Raw genomic sequence first — 21425 nt, forward strand, 5'->3', positions numbered from 1 at the left:
CACAGTCTACCAGTGTGCATGGTCCCTATGCGCACAAATGCGCTGCTAGGTTGATTGGCTATCATCATGGAGGGGGGAAAACACATAACCACAGCAGTTCTTACCGAGTGTGAAGTAGGGGAGAGCTGTGTTGTCAAGATCATCCATTACGGAAATTCGCCCAGGTAGGTCTGTTCTAACGAATAATAGGAGTCGGGATTCCCCCCCTCCTCCTCCTCCAGTTCCTCCTCCTCCTCCTCCTCCAGTTCCTCCTCCAGTTCCTCCTCCACCAGCACCACCTGCTCCAGCAGCAGCAGCCCCACCACCACCACCACCACCTCCTCCTCCTCCTCCTCCGACCACGTTCCCCGAGGCTCCGCCGGTGAAGCTGAACTCGTTCTCCCGGAGTACGGGCAGGGTAGAGACGGTGACGGTTTTCACCTCACATGGCGTCTCCGCGTCGCTCTCTTTGTCCCGCTCTTCGTCAGGCGAAGTCACCCCTCTGTTCCCCTGGACTGACAAGGTCCCCGTTAGTAAGAGCCCCGCGAGAAGGACGCGGAGGTGCAGCAGTGATATCCTCGCCATCCCTCTCCTTGTGTGTGGTTCCCTCGCTTTGAGTGGGGCTCATAAGCTGTCCGTTCACTTATAGTACAGTCGCTGCAAAGGAGTCGCGTCCGTCCAGGAGGCGGCAGCACAGGTGTAGTGAGAATGACATCTCTCGGCTCCGCACACACTTCCATCTGCGTTCACACTGTGGGACAACAAATCACTTAAACATGGACAAGCACGTGTCCTTTTTAAAGACACATATGAGGTGGAGTCAGCGTGTTAAGTCATTCTGTTTCCTTTTTCTTGGTATTCATTTATCAATCGAATCTCCATCTGAAATGATTATTCGCAATGGTAGACACATTCTGAAAGAGTGAGAATAACAATCAGATGTATTCAATCATTTGGATATTTTTTTTTTCATTTTTTTGTATTAAATTAGTCAATTTGTCAATAAATAAATGTATATGTAAGAGTGTTGCCACTTGACTTATATTCCTTAGCTTTTGTTTTGTTTTTTCCAGATAACTTGTGTCTTTCTGAGGTTTATTCTTGGCATTAAACAAAAGTTGTTAGCAATTTCACAACAAGGTCAATTTAGTAGCTCTTCTGGAGCTTTCAATCATATCACATGATCAGTAGTGGAAGAAGTTTTCAGGTCTTTGACTTACAGCTAAAAACCAAAAAAACAGCTAATTATGCACAAAGGCTAATTTCAACAACAATGTATTTTATTATTGCATTAGGCTATACTAGTTGAAAAATTTTGCAGCAGGTGTAGGTGGGGCTTATTTTAACTAGGGCTACTTTATATACTGCTGGGTAGTTTAATGCATAATGATACATCATAATTGATTTGTTCATTACATTTAGCATTAATAATCTAAACATGAAAATAACGTGTAACTAAAGCTTTCAAATAAATGTAGTGGCATAAGAAAAATGGCATCCAAAATGCAGTGGAGTTGAAGTGTAATGTAGCATGAAGTACATGTACGAAATTGTACGTTGGTGCATTATTGAGGAAATGTACTTTCCACCACTGCACGGATGTAGTTCAACTGTTCATATTTCCACATTTTTTCTGTGCACTTCAAGGACTTCTTTTCCATGTTGGCTTCAAACTGAAGGTTTTAATTTCATTTTAAGACCCTGAATACAGTAGCTGAAAAAATATAAAATACATTAGTTACTTCTCTTCGTTTAAACACACTGCAGACAATAAGTGCAGCAGACAGCCTAAGGCACTGCCCATGATTCCTCAGTAAAACACATGGATCAATTTTTAACACTCAGTATTGTCTTTAGATATGGATATTTTCTCAAAAAGAACTAATGAAAAGGTAGAAAAAAAAAATCAAACACAAAAACACTACGGGTGATTCCACCCATAATTTATAAATGAAGCCCCAGGTCTTCAACATACAATGAACTAAAAGACTCAGCAGCAGGTGCTTAGCAAATGAGTTTCAGTCATTCATACACCCACTGTCAACTCACTCACTGTTAAAACAGGTCGTTTGGAGCTTGGGCATGAAGGGAAATTTAGTCTACTACTTCAACTGAAAGTGCAGTCTCACCTGAAAGATCCCTGTTCAAACTAAAGTACATTCACCCCACCCTGAAATATATATCACAGCGGCTGACTGCACCAAGAAATGAAAGTGAGCAAATTTTCAGAGAAAAATCACAAAGTGGTCTGCAAAGAAGTAAAATAGTTACAAAATACAAACAATTATGAAAAAGAATCCAAATTGAATAATATAAATAAGTTACATTGATAAAGTTTAAAATAGAACAATAAATATGTAGAGCTAATTACAGGCTGTCTGCACAATTTATTCTTCACTTATTAGTATTTCACAACCTAATGGATGAGGCAGGTTGGTCCAAAGCATTAGCCCCACAGACACCTTGATCCAAGGCCTCAGAGTCAAGCTGGTGTGTTAATGCAATACATTCATTTATTTACTTCAGAAAAAAATTAAAATAAAATTAATTCGAGAGATAATCTGCTTCCTTATGCTCTGTCACTACAGTTGAAACAGGTAAATATATACTGTGTCCCAATTCCATACAAGCTACAAGTATTACACTGATTAAAAATCAGTGGACAAGTGTTACATAGTATGTTGTATTTGTCCACTGATTGATATTGTTTTAAGAATTATAACAGCAGAATTGCGTCCTTCCTGGCTGTACTAACAGGAAAGGATACCAGTCATGCACCAAAAGTCATCAATCATGTAGTGACTTTGGAACAGAGGTGTCAAATTAAGCCCGATAAAGAGAATACAAAATGATCCACCAAATAAGCTGTCTCTCTTCTATGAACAACTTTTCCATCTTTCCACCATTTCCTTTGTGTACAGTATTGTGGGGCAGGAGTGTCCATAAACATGCACAAAGAGAAAAAAAAAAAAATGAATGCAAATTTTGTACATATTTTTGTGAATAGTTATTATTTGTCACTTTTCCTTTGTAAACATACTGCTCACTTCAAACATGCTTAGAATGAATATGGAAAAGGGCCACGGTGCCGGCGTCTCTCTCTTTCTCTCTCCATGGTGCTGAAATATTCAAACACACACATTCTCTTCTCTGTGTTTTTTCCATGGTGCTGAAACAGGGTCTGTCCCAGTACCTGCACTTACAGTCTTGAGTGCTTATAAGTGCACATTCACAAGCTACCTGGAAGTTAGGCATATGTGTGTTCCTTCTGAAAAAAGACTAGTTCACGTCCTTTTCCAGCATATAAACCATGTCCCTTTCATGTTTGCCATGGATACTGTGCAATCATTTACTTGAGTCGATGTGGCAGCTGAGCAGACTCAAATGTGTATACTCATAAGCCCCTGCCACAAGTGCAAAGCCTGCATTTATACTTTGCCTGCTTGGTAGCTCTCATCAAGCTAGTGTCTGACCAAAAGTTTTTGTGACAAGCCTTTTTTTTTTTTTTTTTTTTTTTTTTTTACAAATACAGTTTCTAAAAGAGTCTTACAAGTTGTCACATCTAGCAACATAGTCATCAAGTTTCCAATCTTGGGGCAGCTCCACGTGCGCTCCGTTGGGCTGCTTTTAAAATGTCATGCATGCTCATTTCAGCCGTGTGTGTTGGTCACTTAGCCAATCAGTCAGTAAGGCACATTCACTCTTACGCATAAGCCACTAAAAAGGCCAGCAGCCAGTCCACTTATATAACTCCCACTTGATGCAGACTTACCCTAATAATGGTGCGAAGCAGTAGTCGGAGCATTTGGATTTAAAGTGTATCCCATAATTCACCATGGTCTCCTGCTATAAGCTGGTTTTGCAACTGATGCAAGCACAAATAAGTTGAGGTCAACAAGTACCTTGACATGTTGGATTTGTGCAGAGGCGCACCGTCAGGATAGGTAAATGCTTGGGGCCCCCAAGGGGAAAAAGGGCCCCCGATGGCTCTTCATATAGGCACATTTTGCAATGACAACTATAAATCCCCATAAACCACCAGTAAAGCTACTATACAGAGCACTGCTGCTGCCCCAAACCACCCTTAAGTTGGGCCCCTGATAATGTGTAGTTTGCAGTCAATAGCGACTACCCATTGCCTGCATATGAGGCGTTCAGGAACACCTTTGCCTGGGGACACCCAGAGTCTAGAATTGCCACTGGATTTGTGCCAATACACTCAATGGTCTGATGTTAATTGTTTTCAGTGTACACAAATGCATTAAATAATATTTACAAGGCCACATAGTAAATTACTTTTAGTGATTTTTGAAAGAGTGATGATGAATAACTAAACTTTATAATGACAAATAATGCAAAAAAAAAACTAACTTAAAAAGCAATTTATCCAGCCTCAGTATTTTTAATTTTGATGTTGACCCTTGTGTTGGATGCTCAGCAGGAGCAATTACACAGATATTTTAGTCATGAATAAACTCCATGAAATTTTAACAGAACCTCAAACGGCGTTGTCATTTACTTTATTGTATTATTCCCTTAGCCACCCTAAATATGTGTTTCTATTTCACTCATTTCAGTTTATTGTCGCGTTGTTGTAATTGTATCGCTGCTCTTATTCATTCGTTTTTCCGTGAAAATAAAATAAGACCAAATAAAAAAAGCATTTGAGCTGGAACAACTTAAGCGATGGTGAGACCTCATTAGCTAAGTGAGTCCCAGTGCGTCTTTTAAACTCACCACAAAAGTGCAATTACCAAAAATATGTCACACAAGTCAGCACTTAACCTGCAAATACCATAGAGCAAGTGAGGGAATTATCTGTTTGTCTATCTGTGGTTCAAACTCAAGCCTGGTTATGCTATTCACTTTTAGCCATTTTGTTTGAGAGTTGATGTCAACCAGTTTTTTTTTTTTTTTTTATAATAATATGCAGCTCATTGGTCTTTTCAACTTTTATTTAGTCTAGCGAGGGCAAATCTAAAAATAACTGTGAAACAGTGAACATTACATCCTTATTATTTGAGCAGAGCCTCCCATAATGCACATGCTACAAATAAAAAGATGACAAAAGAGGCCACAGAGCACTTCTGTCAAACCATCATATGTCACTTTGCTTCTGATGTCCCTGAGAGGAAAGTCTGTGTTCCCTCTGTTCCTTTGCCGTCCCATCTTTCCCTTGCATCTCTTCTGCCAATTTTAAGGGAAAGGATCTGAGACACACGAAGAAGACGAAAGCAAGTAAGTACGATAAACAAAGGCACAATGAAGACAAATGAGATGAACCCCATGTGTATTGCTTTGCACTTGCAAACCCAGGCTCTCTCCACCATCCTGAAACATCCAAAACCAGTCTGCCTGTTTCTTTGTTTAAATCAACCTTGATTCAAAACACACACATATCAAATTCAGGGCAAATTTAAAACTGTATTTTCATCTTTCCTTTTTTTTTTTTTTATCAAATTCCATTACCAAGGGCATATTTTGTGCTACACACACTTCTGTTATAATTTCTTTATCACCACCACAGACACAGTACATTCTAGTATCTGTGTGGTTTTCTCTATAGCTGCCCTGCAGAATCCCCATCATAGGGTTTCTGTCAGAGAATGCATCAAATTCAATGATCCATTGATTCTCATTTACAACCCTTAGTAACTTTATTATCTCCTTATATGAAAGGCGGGAAGAAGTTGCATCAATCTCACATATTCTAAAAGAAGTATTGACAGAGATTAAGTAGAGGGACCAACTTATATAGCACCTTGTTTGCAGATATATTTCTCCAATCACATACTCTTCCCATTGCACCCTTTTAATTAAACGCACAATCATGGCTCTAAACATTTCTACTCTAAACTGGCCAGTCCAAAGTCACCAGTGGAAATCAGAGTCATTTTATCATTTTGGGTTTATAGTCTTTAGTTTCTTATAGGGAAAACTGAAAGCGATCCTATTTATCTTGCTAATGACACCTAATTTATGCATGGAGTTTGAAGTTAATAGGTATCCGTAAATCACTGTTTAAGTTCTGTGACTCCAGTGTTTAATCCATACTTTGAAGAGCTAGCATCAAAGTGAACTCATCTAAGTCACTGCCACATCCACCGCTCCTACAGTAATTCACATTTAGGCAATGTCTCCCTTTTCCATTCTGTGTTAATTTGACATTTTAGTCAGTCTGTCATAATGATTTCCTGATAGAATAGTTGGCTACAAAGATTAGCCTAAAGGGCAAATCTGACAAGCTTTTGCTGTCCTCCTAGAGAAAGTGCTGACACCGTGGAGAGCTCTAGTGTGGGCCCACTGAGCATATGCCATAGTTTTGCAGACATGACCTCTTTGCTGATAGATTTCATTGAACACTGTCTGTCTTTAATGGGCAAACAGTACCAAGACATCAGATAGGATTGATTGATGTTGGTGTGTTCAGCGAGGTGGTGGAGAGCTGCAAGTAGCAACTCAAACAAGGGGATGGAAGGGAAAACTGCATTGTTATTAGATGATGGAGAGCTTTTAAACAGTCTGTGGTTGGTTATATGAGATTTATTGCTCAGGAAATTGCTTCGACCTGAACGCCGTGGCAGCCGATGACTCTCTCAAAATTAAATTTGATAGACAACAAGCTAACGTTCACTGCACCTAGACAGAGATGGTTAAACAGATTTTTGTAGCGTAATGAGCGAAGGACCTGACCTTTTCCCTCTCCGCTTCTTTCAGCAAGACTGTAGAGCATTGTCTGATGTCAGCAAATGACTGAAAATTCGGCCTTCTGCTCTTTCCTTCAGTTGTTAGGTGTTAATACTAGACTTAAGATTACGACTGTTTACCAAGCCCTAGCCTTAAAGTTATATCACCAAAAAGGCAAATTTCGATTAATAAAGAAAATAAATACTTCTTTTTATTATTTGTTATTTGCTCCCTGATCCATTATTAAAAAACAACCATTGAATAAGCTCCAGATCTTTAAGTGAACCTGTGCAAAGGCCGGCTGTAGAAGATCAGTCTGCAAATGTGCATAAGTGAGTGGGTGTTACTAACAGTTCAATGACCTATGCAACACCCAGCACAGTTTTTTTCTAATGTCTTCTATGTATGCAAGTTAGAAGGCTATGGTTGCTACAGGAGTAGCATGAATCTTGTGAATGTGGGATTTAAACTATTTATTCTCAGGTGGGTGTGATTGGGAAGTCAACATGACATTTAAAGATTGAGCACATAATGAAATTTCAAATGTGAATACATTATGACTGAACCCGACCTTTTAGTTCTCAGTTGTGATGCAGCTAAAAAAATTTTAAAAAAAGTCACTTATTTGTCAATCTAAATCGAACATGCTACATCAAAACATTTTGAGGCAGAGTTTTAAAACAAAGTTAAGAAGAATCTGCAGCCATGCTAACTGCTAACAGCTCTGTGAGGCTTAGGCACAGCTGTGCAAAGAGCTAAATCTCAGCATGCTAAAATATTTAATGTTTACATTTACTCATTCGGTAGATACTTTTATCCAAAGCCTTTTATCCATAATGACCATCTCAGTTTAGCATGTTGGCATGCTAACATTTCCTGGTTTGCAGTAAACAAACTATGGAAATGTGACACCCTCATATGCACCAGTCTAATTGTTTATGAGATATTTATAAAAATAAAATTAAAAAAATGTTGGCCTCATGGTGCCACTTAAGGAAAAGTCAGGGGCTCACCTAAAGAGATTGGGTTCATTTTCCAGAACCTATGAATGTTTGTACTATATATCATGGCAATTCATGACATGTAGTTGAGATATTTCACTCTGGACCAAAGAGGTACACTGAGTGACGATCTACTGACAGACCCCTGGTACATTTCCATCCACAGAGCCATGCCACTTGCAGGACTAAAAAAAAAAAAAAAAAAACCCTATACATATTACTTGCTCCTACAGTTTGTATAGAAACAGTCCCAAGAGCTGTGCTGTGCTGGCAGTGTTTTCCTGTGCTATCTTTGTTAATTGATTAGTTGAAGTTATCTGGAGACTGCCCCAGTTCTGCAGGTGTAAACAAAGAGCTCCTCAATTAGAAACTGGGTTACACCTGGAGGACAAACACACGACCACACAAACCCACAAAACACACATAAGCACACAGCAAACATCATCTCCCAAATTGGTTTAGTGGGTGCTGAGAACTCATTCCAGCAAAATGTGTACGGCAGGGTACTGATAAGTCCTTTTAGCTCTAAGTACTGAAACTTGAAATCTGTTCCCCAAATTTGTCAAATGATGTAACACATGTGGGGGTTGGACCATGACAAATTTTATCGTTCTTCAAAATGGCTTCCATCAGCACTGGTACGTTTTATGAAAGATAAGTATGTTGGGATGTAATTATGAGTGTTTCAGTGTAATCTGCAGACTCCTTTTCCTGAGTGAACATTTCTGAAATGGTTAGGTGAGTTTTTTTTTTTTTTAGCAGCATCAGCATTTTCTTCACCAAAAAGCATTTGGTTTTTGTTCTTGTCCTCTACAGAGGACAAAGAAATTTAATATTTATATCACTTCAACATAGGAGACAACATGGGAGACTCGAACTGAGGCATAGGGGAAAAAATGACATCAAATCAGTAGAGGACACTCAAGCATTTGGCTCATGAGATAATGAGAACTCTTTTAAGTAGGGGTTTTTTCAAATGGAAATGCAAAGTTCAAAAACTCACAGGTTAGAGAAATTTAGATTCAAATTTAGGAGGGTGTTTAGATCTATATGCTAACCTTCATGGCTTAAAAACTAAAATACAAATACTCCAGAAGTTTTTAAATATAACTTCCAAATGTCAGTGTTGCAATTTTTACTCTGTTAAGTCCTGCTGCTGCCCCCCCCCCCCCCTTTCTAAAAATGAATTATAAGTCCATTGATTGTTTTATGCGTAAAAGGTGAAGGCAGGTCGGTACGTGGTGGGGTTTTATTTGTGGTATCTGCCAGCAAACAGCAGTCGTCTGAACCCTGAAAATGTGAACATTATTTTGTGAAGACAGCAAGAGACCAGCCCCACGCCTGTGTTCACTGGTATTTTATGTCTCCTGCAGCGGAACCATGGAGCTGATTCATGTCTCTGCTACATTGGAGCCATGGACTGTTGTCATTCAGGGCCATCTCCCACCTCATCGACAGGCCTGTGGCTCTCTGACAGACTCCAAGTGTTAGAAAATCTACCTCTGGATGACCCCACCCCCTGCTCATATCCTCCTCCATCATCCCCATCGAGAGCTGCCAGGTCAGCTGTCGCCCCCGTTTACCGTCCACACGCTGGCCCACTGACTCACCCATCCGTTAGTCCCGCTGGTGACGGACGGGGTAGGTTTAACAGTCAGGCAAGGTCAGGAGAGTGGCCTCACTCTCATTACTCTGGCCTTGCTCCCTGCCATTACTTTTAGCTTTCCCTCCTCCGTTCCCTCCAATCCATCTGTCGCCAGCATTAAGAGCAGAGCAATATATTCCTCACCCCCGGGCATGTTTTATTACAACACTTAAGCTGTTGCACTTGGACTCTACTGCAGCGAGTTGTTCAGAGAGTTTAAAGAGAATTTTAAATCTCTCTTTGGTCAAAACACACTTTGGTTGCATAGGTGTTTGATTGATTCAATAATCATAATTGCAAAACAAAAAGGAGAGTAGTGCGATAGAACTACAATAAAAAATCCAGTCAAAACTAATGTCAGTGTTGCTTTGGGTAATTTCTACATTGCTTTCAACTGTTTTTAGTAGCCTCTGTATCTGTGTGGTTTCATTTTCTCCAGTCATAACATGTCTCTCCATCACTGCGCTACTGTAATTTATTGTGCTTGTAAAATTGTGCAGCACTAACAATCAGTCTTGTCTTGCTGACATGTTGGATATGAATGTTAACTCATTCCTGTCAATGAATTCGTATGAACTCATCCAGACATGCTCATATAGATACAGGAGGAAAAAAGAAATCAAGCCCATATGAGTGGTTTTCCCTTTATGTTAACTGACCACTCTTTCAAAACTGCCATTAGTTTGTCCTTCTTTTACTCTGTGAAACTTCTGTTTTGTTTTCTGAATTGAAAACTGTTGCTCTGTTACAGAAAGCTTCTACTGACTCTAAACGAAAACAAAGAACAATGGACAATGAACAATGAACAATAACAACAAAGAACAGATTATAAAAGGAGCGGTTGCTGCTTTCAATGGCCTCCGATGGATTTGAAAATTCTCATTATACAGCTTTTTTTTTTTTTAGAGAAAAGCAGGGCCAGCAGCAGGGACAACTGTGTAGAGAATCTCCACTAAAAACTATGGCTATTTTCCCCATTACACATTTTTAAGCTTTCATATCAATATAATCTTAATTTAGAATCCCATAACATAATTATACTATCAGACCCTCTCTCTTAACTAAAGGCCGAAGTTGATTTGTTATCGGTACACTCCAACTCTCAATGCTGGATTAAAATCACTGTTGAACACTCATCTTTCATTGTTATCTGTGAAGCATTTGTTCTTTTAAAAAAACAAACAAACAAGAAAAAACTTTAAATTAAAGTTAGGAATCTTAGATTTTCTTTTTTTACCATAACTCAATCACAAACTTGCCATAGATTTCATATGAGGGTTGCACGTGAATGTTTTCAGGACACACAGCAACAGAAGGAGAAAAAACTAATTGATAATTGGAGGGGATGCTTAGAAAAGTTACAAAGGAAAAAAGTAATGAGTTCATCCATTTATAAATAGTAAATGCCAAGAAAATCTCCCATTTCTGCCGTGAGTACTAAACCAGTGCCTTTATAGTTGAAGCATTATAGATTATACAAACAGAATACAAATTTTGTGCACTGAAAAATTGCAATTTCACATTACCACGTCATCCTATCAAACTGGGTGGTTAACCTCTCTGATGCAAATGTTCCACTGAGACGAGGAGAGTGGAACCAGTTAGACTTATTATCCAGCTGCAGTGGAACGTCCCCTGAGGAGCAAACTTCACTGCAAACTGAGCTCGGCAATTAACACATATCACATTGCTTACCTTCTGTGTCCTGATCAGCTTATGTAAGTGCTACTCTTGACCTATTACAGGAACGAAGAACTGTGCAGGATTTCAAATGAGGGAAAGAGAGTGGGGGATGGGGGGGTGGTGTGTGTGTGTGTGTAAGGACCTGGGCTACTAACGTTGCAGCAGAGATTATTAGAGGGCTACTGTATCTCTTTCATCATGGCCAATGGTGAACTGTGGTATCTAATGCCCCTGGCTCATCAGCAAGACCCCAGACCTAATTTGCAGTTGCTGACATGACCCTCCCACACACTGACTGCTGGAAAAATCTGTGCCTTCGAACTAATTAGATGGACACAGAAACGCAATTAGAGCAACTGATAATTAATGCTGTAACTAAATATGTGCCTGGAAGTTTTCTTTTTTTTTTCTGGATCACAGTCTCAGTGGAACATGATCAGACAGAAAAAGTAGCTGTTGTGGAAGGTGTAAGCAGAGGAAAGTGGAAGTAAGTAGAGGAGAATATCCCCATTTCTGTAATTAATTTTAACATTAAGCCTGTGTTTAGATGAGTTAGGCCAATACTCATCTCTAAAAGCATAATTGTACTACAATTAATGTATCATGTTTTGTTTGTTTTCAGAGAATATTATTGGCGGTTTATCTTGTAAACAATTATGACTTTTTCTCTCTATTGGACTTTGGAATCATAAGTTATAGTTTGGCCAGAGGCTGGATGTTCATCATCTTCTCACAAGCTTATTTGACAGACAGAATAAACAAGGCAACATCTGCATTACAAATGTGGGCTCACAGATACAGAGAGCAGTCAACAGAGAAAAATACTTAAGATGCAAAACATACAAGGCTGCTCCAAACCTGTTTAAGAGTCAAGAACTAACTCTAACTAGAATATTACATTTGATTAATAAACAGTGCAAAAACAAAACAGAAAAAACAACTGATTTGTATAAATGAATGAAAATTACCACTAAATAGAAATAGTAAACCCTTTCTCCAGTGTCATCTTGTGCCTAAGTGTTTGAATAATAACTATAATTCCCAAATTTGATTGAAGTCTGATAGATGCCCAAGACAAACAGGAGCAACAATATGAGTTTATGCAAAAATTCACACAACGTTTTGCTGAATTAGATTCAGGCACAATTTGCATAAAAACCCCAATATATCACATTTGATAAAGGTGTTGGTAGTAGTAGTGTGCTTAAGCGATGTATAATGTAGCAGGTTTTGAGCAAAATACCAAAATAAGCTATAAGTACAATCCATATAAATACAAATACTACACTTTAAGTTAGGATGCTTTTAAATGTACAGTATATTTTACATCACACTTTAATATTCTTGTTTATCACAAACATACAAAACCCTCAAACCTAACATGTATGCGTTATATAAAGACTGCTGCACACTGACTTCACCTAAATACACGTGCTTTATCTTTTGCATGGATACCTGTCTGAAGACCTTTTACAACATGTAATAAGTGAGACCACGTCATGCTGTGATCAGGAGGCTGTAAATATCAAGCAATGAATTAATTGAGGAGACGCAGGCATGTAAAAGAGAACAGCCAACAGCTTGAGAAAGCCTATCCAGGTGGATTATCTCCTCAGTACAACACGCGCTGAGTCATATGGATTATGTATTAAATCAAACACACACACAGTGGTATGGTGTTAGCACCAAATATCACCGATGCTTTCATATGAACTTACATGAGTGGGACATCAGACACGACGCAAGACAAAACAGCAACAACAAAAAACTGTAAATACGCTACAGCGCATGCCAAATGTTCAGAGCATCACACTGTTTCATAGGAAAACTTGTTGTGCTGCTAAGAAAGATTAGACACAAATTCTGCCAGTTTTTTTTTCTGGGCACACCATGGCAGAGATTTGTGTTACTACTGGCCTTGGACACAAAATTACAACGGGTGCAGGGATAAAAGACATATTGAATGTTTTTTTTTTGTTTGTTTGTTTTTTTACTATGGTTACTCTGATGTATACAGGCTTTCAGGCTGTCTATACACTGTTGCTTGTTTTAATATTGGTTAATGGAAAGAGGCAGTAGGAAAGAGCACTGGCACTGGCAGTCAACATTTATTCTGAGCAGCATGCATTTGCAAATTCAATTTTACCTTCCATTTCATATTCTGTGGAAATGCCAAATGTCATCAACAAAGGTGAATTACAGTACATTGGAGCAGCATCTTCAGCTTAACCCTTCCTAAGAAGCCCTTTTATCAAACTGATTTTAAGGGCGCCTTAAAGGGAAAAGGTGGTAATCTTATGGGTGAACAACAAAAAGACTAGTCAGTTTTACATTGGATAGTGCATAGAAAATTAAATACAAGTCACCGAATGTTTTTGGATATCTTCTGAAGACTAGTTTAGAGTCTGATACAGAAAAATATGTAAAGAAATAGCCAATCAGATTTGGGAGATGTAGGGAATGAAAGAAAATCATGAGTAAAAACAAATACAAAATTGCTCAACAAAACCAATCGAAGAAGAAAAAACTGAAAACAAAACATTTCAAAAAGCAAAAGACTGAATCGGAAAAACAACATAAACAGTGCTTTGCCTTGGATAATGCTGTTGAGATCATTTATAAATTTCTCTATGAGAGAATCAAAGAATATTCCAAAAAAGTCCACAGTTGGTTCTGTTTTTTAATGATTGTACAAGATGGTTCCATCATCATCATCATCATCATCATCATCACAGTAGTATTCAGCATATCCTGCAAGTCTGTCCACCACCAGCAGCAGTCACATGCAATGGTAGCAATCAAAAAGAAGTACCTGCATTCTGTAACTGTACTGCATATACATTTCATCCATGCCCATGAAATTGCAATCTACAGCACTGTTAAGGCTTCTTGAGGTGTGTTGTGCATTGTGTAATTCAGTGGAACATCAATGAGCCAAGGTGGCCGCCCACTTGACAACCCAAGTGATTTACCTACACTCATATACCAAGAAGCTGGAGCTACTGGTGACTGTATTATTGTACTTCTATAGTACTTGCTTAAGATGCAAGGGTATTAATGTGATGCCAATTTTATAATGAGTGGATAGACAAGGTCAGTGATCAGCTGTAACAACAAAAGGTGTGTAAGTACAAAGTGGAGAAGTGTGTTTCCAGCATACATATTACAGCTGCATCAGTGAGGACTTAAAAAAAGGTTTTCTCATGTGCGACCAACAGGGGGCAATGTTGCTCTGTGATTAAACCAATAACTTCACCCTGAGACTCCACTGCTGAAAAATCTTTAGGGCATATACAGTGGGAAGGTTGACAAAAGAAGAAAATATAGCAAAACAAATGAATAAAACCACCAGAGGAGATAAGTCTTGGCCAGAGCCAAATGACTTCAGGCAGCTTCATTTGAACCGCTAAATCGGATTTTATGCTGAAATTGTTCAATAATTAGGGAATACAGTGAGGCTATCGTAAATGTCAGACCAAATATATCAGCACAAGCTATCACGCCCAGGTACAGCAATACAAAATACCATGCAAGTCATTCCAGACAGCCCTTTCCTGTGTTTCCCATGACCTCACGGTGTAGAAAATCCATCTACAACACATCCGTTTACTGCACGGTAGCAACATGTTTCTTTCCCTTATTTGTACATCTATGTATGCAGATATACCTATGTATGTGTGTATGTAATTATGCATAATACATGTATGTTGCTGCAGGTATGCAAAACCATAGCCTAGGATAACAGAGGCGTTGCAACCACCAACGTAAATGTTTTCTTTTGCCAAACACATTAGATGTTTTGCCAAACATATTAGAGGTTATCACATTCACTTTAAGCAATGCTTGGCCTGAATAGAGATCCCAGCAGACAGGACATTGTCTTGTTTCCCTTCTCTACCATCTTATACCACATATTATCCCACCAAGATAAACACAAATTTGTGATTAGAACAATGCAGAAGGTAGCAAAAGCTGAAGGTGAAACATTCACACACAAGCTCTGCTAACTTTGCTGGTGCAACAATGACACCCCTTATCTTATGAAAGTTGAGAATCCATGAATAAAACATGCGGTCATGCTTTTTTTATAGCCTCTACAATGCCTCATACATGGCTAGAATAGCTAACAATCAAAGAGTCAAGAGATAGGTTCAGTGGGGAGTGACTCTCTTTTGAAGTTGTGTCTCCCTGGCCAATACTGAATTTCTTTGAAAAGAAATAAGGGAATATTGGACCATATCATATTTGTCCCCCCGTGGAATGTCTCAGTTTCTACTGTATTTATCTATTTACTTAATGGAAAGTGGACGTCTTCTGTATTCAGCTAAGAGTGGGGAGTTTGTGAGGGATGATTTGCACATCAATGCTCACTCTCAGTGGCTACAGAACAATGCACTTTTCCTCTTTTAAAAAGCCCTCTGATGTGTGTGATTAAAATAACTTTTTATTCCTAAGTGCTGTGACTGATGTTGCCATATGTAAGTGATACAGATTCTGATTGTACTCCGTGGAGTTTTGTGGGCGTATTCATCGTTGAACACGGCTTGATGTGTTTTCTATGTGAATTTGCCTGTTTCAAAAGACAGTGTGGGTCATTAAGGTGACTGGGGGGGCAAAACCTATGTTCCGCAGGATTTTGTGTTCGGCACAGCATTTGCGTCGACTTCTTCTCCCTCCCTCTAACTCGAATCTTTTCTGTATCAAAAGTCTTGGGCTTGATGGTACAATGGTCAGGGCTTTTGAGTAAGGGTCACAAAAGTCCCTCAGTGACCCATATGATGCTGTTTCATGGTTTTCATACACAATTCACAACTGGGGTGTAATAGAAGACTGGCTGAGCTTTTTACTGGCTTGGGAAAAGCTCAACAGGTGACAGAAATCTCATATTAAACTCACAGACGAATTAACACAGGACTCCAACAGGGTCAGATACAAGGTCTCATTTGGGAATTAAATTCTGTGAATGGATCCAGAGAACAAAAGGTGTGGGATAGAAAAGTAGTTTTTCATGGCAAAAGAAGTGAAAGATCAATATAGTACAGTTTGAATCAAGAGCTCTCTTGGTAGGAGATTGTGTCCAAAGGATGTCGTCCATGGAATACAAAAAAGGGTAAGTATGAAGTCCTGGTTGCAGGGTTTGTGTTCATGGGGTTGAGGGCAGAGAGACGCAACAGCAAGAGCTCAGACCATACAGAGACATTCACTGCGGGTCATGGCGAGGAGGGTTTTGTGGATGGGATTTATGAAGTGCAATAAAGAGTTTGAAATGAGAACACAGAATGGGCTGCTTTTTCATTCTCAATTATAGATAAATTAGGAAAGAAAAATGTGGTTGGAAAATCAGCACTCCATAATTTTATACCTTTACATCCAGTCCAGCATCTCTGTATGTAATTACATTCATATTGGACAATTTTGTTATGCATGATTTACATTCAGTGCCAATGCTGAGTACCATTGCAGAAGACCAGAGTTAACCAAGAGCTTTAAATGCCAAATCCTTACCTTGCTGCCATAAACACAATCTTTACACAATCATTTGCTCAGTTATTGGAGAAAGAAATCATTTTGAATCAGAACCAACAGACTTGAGATGACACTATCGATGCTGTGGGTAGGATGTAACTCCACTTCAGTAAAATTTAGTATCACAGCAACATAAGAATCAGAGCAAGAAGGAACAACACACAAACCAGGGTGTAAAATAAAAATATGATACTGTACTACTTCACAACTCACTGCATATGTATGGTAAGGTAAGGTAAGAAAAAGTTCAGGAAATAATACATTTATCATTTCAGAATTGAACTACAAACTGCTTAGCTATCTCTGTAGATACTTTGGAGCAGTATAAGGCTCTTATCTAGCAGACTAAACTGCCTTTGTGTTGAAATATTACACCACAAACTGGTGATTTGAAATGTGCAACCTGGCCAAACAGCATAAAAAAAACTGTGGTAAAATATAAAAATAATTCTCAAGGACAGTGTATCTTGATATTATTTGTTTTTCTCAACCATGACAGTAGGGCAGCTCTAGGGGTGCCAATGTCGGTCTGTTGGTCAATCAGATGGTCCACCACTGAGAGGTTTCATTCTGAACCAAATCTGAAACATTTAAACAACTATTAGACCATCAGCCATGAATTGTACATGATTGGACAGACATTCATGGTCACTTGAAGATGAAGCGTACTGACATTGTTGATCCTCTGACTTTTCCTCTAGAACCACCATAAGGTTGACAACATTGTATTTTAGTGATATATCATATCTCTACAGCTGCTGGATATTTGTCATGAAATGAGGCAAAGATATTTGCAATATCAGTTGTAATATCTTTGGTGATCCCCCAAGTTCATCAGTTTAAATGCCTCAGCTATGCTTTATGTTTACTGCAAATTAACCTTAGTATACCATCACTTTAAATTAGGTGAACATAGTAATCATACCTGGCTAAACATCAGCATGTCAACAAGCATGTTAGCATGGTATTAGCATTTCGTTCATGTCCAGCCTCACAGAGCTACATTAGCTGTAAACTCATTCTCATTCTTTCTTCAGAGGTTAACCTCCAGCTTACTTCATCTGAAGACACTGTAAAATGACCTGCTTTCTCTCCTTTCATCACAGCCTAAAAATACAACTGGCAAGTGCCATTTCACTAGTGGACTTCTGCATATGGCTTATTTCCTGCTGGTGTTCTCTCCATCATGACATCAATATCAAAATCGCCTCTTACCCCAACCAAGGTCGTGAGAAACCTGGGTGTCATGTTTGATGACCAGCTATCCTTCTTGTGTCGCTTTGCTCTACACAACATAAGAAAAATCAGGCTTTACTTGGCTCAGTACATCACCCTGCTCTTGGTCCAGGCCATGGTTATCTCTCGCCTCGACTACTGCAATGCCCTTCTGGCGGGCCATTCACACAAGGCGAAACCCTTAGATGGTCCAGAATGCGGCAGCCGTCTTGTCTTCGATCAGCCTGAAAGGGCACACGTCACTCCGCTACTCATCGATTTACACTGGCAACCCATGGCTTGCCTTCAGAATGACTTCTGGGTCTGCACTTATCTACTTGAACTCAATCATACAGGCTTATGCTCCTTCTCTGCCACTGCGTTCCTCCAAGGAATGTCGCCTGGCATTGCCATCCCTGCACACAAGGAAATCGCAGTCCAGACTGTTTGCATCTGTTGTTCCTCGATGGTGGGACAAGCTACCAAATGCTATCGGAGCAGGGGCATCCTTCCCTATCTTCAAGAATCTGTTGAAGACTTATCTGTTCCGAGAGCATCTCCTCGCCTAACAACTCTAACTCCCTAACATGCCTAACTAGCACTTACTATGCACTTTCAGTGCACTTCTTTACCTGATCTCCTTGCTCTTATTGAATAGATGTCGTACTTAGCACTTACACCAAGGACTCCTACCGCACAAAGGTTATAGTGTCGTCCCTCACTTGTAAGTTACTTTGGATAAAAGCGCCTGCCAAATGAGTAAATTTAAATTTAAATGTAAATGTGTTTTAGGTCCCTTGTATACAAGATAAACAAGGACACACAAGACAACACAACACTGTGAGTGGGGCTATGTGTTGGTGGAGATCTGATCTAAAGTCATGTTCCCTTTAAGTAACAAACTGAGCTCAGTTAGATACCTCAGAATCCAATTTATTGAGCGTTGACATTGAGATTTATGAGGTTGTACTGTGTTAAAAGCACTGAGATAGTAAAGCAACAGAATCCTGATGACACTACCGGTTCTCTCCAGGTGTTCACAGACCCCATGCAATGACAAAGCATCATCTTTACAGCACAAATGCTAATTATAGGGTATCCTAAGGTCTTCACAAGCTGGCCTGATATCATTAAGTTTAACCTCGCTCACTTTCCGAAGCAAGGATTATGCATGACTATTCTAGAGAGCAGGAATTACTGTGAGAGATTTACCTCACAAGACATAGCAGTGGGGGTACATCAGTGCACGGCAACCTATAGTGTCAGCTGTTTATTGTCTAGCAGCAGTCAGCCATCTTGCTGTCCTTGCTGTTTTTTTTTTTTTTTCTTCCCAGGGTGAAATGCTGATGTTTGTTCCTTCCTATGCCTCAGAAGCTTAGGATTTAGTAGTAAGAATCTGCAATTCAAATGCAATTATTGCCTTTCCCCCCCTCTGTCACTGGCAACTCCATTAGCCAATTAAATTTGCAGTATCTTTTTATTGGAATTGCTTGCAAGTGAGGGACAAAATGTCAGTGTTTTCCCAATGATAGATAATTTCATTTTCAATACATAATTGGACATGAGCGTGAGTGTGTTGTTACAGAGTGCTGTTCAGGGCATGGGGCAAAAATTGGAAACTTGAAACCCTTGAAAAATAATCTACAACAGCACAAGTAGGGTTGGACTCTTTTTTTAAACCTCACATCCCTAAAGCTATTTAGTTCAATTACATTTCTTAAATATTTTATTTTCAGTCAATACAAAAAAAAAAGAGGTCTAACTGCAGTTTGGAAGTTATTCAAGATTGTGAATAACAAACAAAAAACAAACAAACAAATGACCATAAGTGTGTTGGATACTTGATAGTAAGTCAGATTTATATTAGTTTGTATGATGTACTACAACAGGCTTAGTGTCTCAGCCACAGCACTTATACATGTATTGATCCAAATGCACCTCTGTCTCACACAGTATGAATCCAGAGCAGCATCAGATAATAACCCTTTCCATCTCTGTCAAAAGGCATGATGACTTAACCATGTTGCACTGGGGACTTCCAGCAAGCTATTTAGCCTGGGGAGAGAGCGAGAGATAGAGAGACGGAAGTGTGTTTTTGTGTGTGTGTGTGTGTGTGTGTGTGTGCGTGCGTGCGTAAGTGTGTGTGTGTGTGTGTGTGTGTGTGTTTGTGCATTCAGCGCGGGGGAGGATGGCTGAAAGAGTGACTGTAGCTTATGAGAAAGTGTCTGACAGTGAGAAACACCAAATCAGAGAACAAGTCCTCACACAGCCAGTAGCTATTGATCCAGGTTCAACAGGCCATCCAGAAGACCATTGATCTTAACCGCATCTCCTCTCATTGGTCACCATCACAAGAGGCAGTGACACATGGCAAAACAGTGAGCCTTCACAACACATTCAGGCTGATATTTAACCTTTTTTTTTCTTTTTTTTGACAACATAATTAACCCGAATAGCTCACAGTGCAATTCCACTTATTTGGGCTTTTTTTTTTTTTTCAAATAGTTGTCAATATCTGGGGCTCAAAACAAAACAAAGCAGAAGAAGAAAATGACAGCTGGTTCTACAAAATGACAATACAATGGCACTGATTTAGGTAATAATCTCTTGAGCAGATTTCTTACACAGATTCACTTCTGTCCAAAAATTCAATCTTGTGGAGACGCCGTAGTCACAATGCTTTTTTACACATGGTCTGTAATAGTGCTCACAATCCTTAGTAACCCCCTGCTGGGCACCCACCCATGAGGACTTGTGGGGTGGTCTACTCAGTTTGTCAGCTGTAGGTGGTAGCTACTGTGGAAACTGCACTTCCTTCAATTAGCTTTACACAGGCCCTGAACATCTTTCTTATAAGTTTGGATTTACTCCAGAAATCAGCCATGTGATATAATTTAAAGTTAATCACTGGATCATAACAGTTCAAATACCACCATCAGCAGTCAGGTCATATTTGTGGTTTAAAACTGAGAGACAAGAATCTCGTGAGTGCAGAGATGTTAGCTGGAATCCCACTGAAATGCCTTTAAAATGCAAGTAAGTGAAGTCTGAATATTTGAAATTTTTTTTTAAGATTGATTTCCCATCAAGGGTCATTGCCTCGGCCTCCCTTAAAAGCAGGCCTTGTAAACATCAAGGTTTGGATTAGTTGTGGCAGAGCTTTGCACCTGTCTTTCATAATCGCTGCGATGCATCCAAACAAATCACATTCAAGCAAAAACAATCACTCTGTCTGATAAACTGATCAGCGACATCATAACCTAGGTGCTGTTTCTACCTTTTTACTCCTACCAGCTGTATTTTTCAAGTTGGTATTATTGATTTCTAACACTAGACGTGAAGAATTTTCCAGAGACACCCGTGTCTAATTGAATCAGCGCTTTTTACAACATGTCTGCTTATACTGCTTCAGAAAGGACACATTTTGTTTGTACTGCACATCATGGCGCAGCAGCCAACATGACTTTGAGGTGTTAATATCCAGCCTTCAAAACCTGGAAATTGCGACTGGCTTCCACAGTAGGAATGCTGACAGAGAGGCGATTGCATCTGTTTAAGTCATTTATTACCCCAGTGCACACAAATAGAGGAACTCACCTCTGAATTTTGTTCAATCAGACATGTGGCAGACAGAAAACATTGTCACAAATATGGTTCTACATCTGTCCTTTTGAGATCCAAAAAAGGAG

At 39.4% G+C, this 21425-nt stretch overlaps 1 protein-coding gene across 1 annotated transcript in view; it reads right to left on the bottom strand.

Moving 5' to 3' along the window:
* LOC130186481 (astrotactin-2-like) overlaps positions 1-847 on the bottom strand; it is a 248702-nt gene extending 247855 nt beyond the window's left edge. Inside the window, exon 1 of the mRNA XM_056403643.1 lies at positions 105-847. Within this exon, the coding sequence (XP_056259618.1) occupies positions 105-564 (460 nt within the window). The 5' untranslated portion in view covers positions 565-847. The remainder of the gene's footprint in view (positions 1-104) is intronic.
* Between the last annotated feature and the right edge of the window lie 20578 nt (positions 848-21425).

This window comes from Seriola aureovittata, chromosome 18, assembly GCF_021018895.1.
Source record: "Seriola aureovittata isolate HTS-2021-v1 ecotype China chromosome 18, ASM2101889v1, whole genome shotgun sequence".
Classification (NCBI taxonomy): domain Eukaryota; kingdom Metazoa; phylum Chordata; class Actinopteri; order Carangiformes; family Carangidae; genus Seriola; species Seriola aureovittata.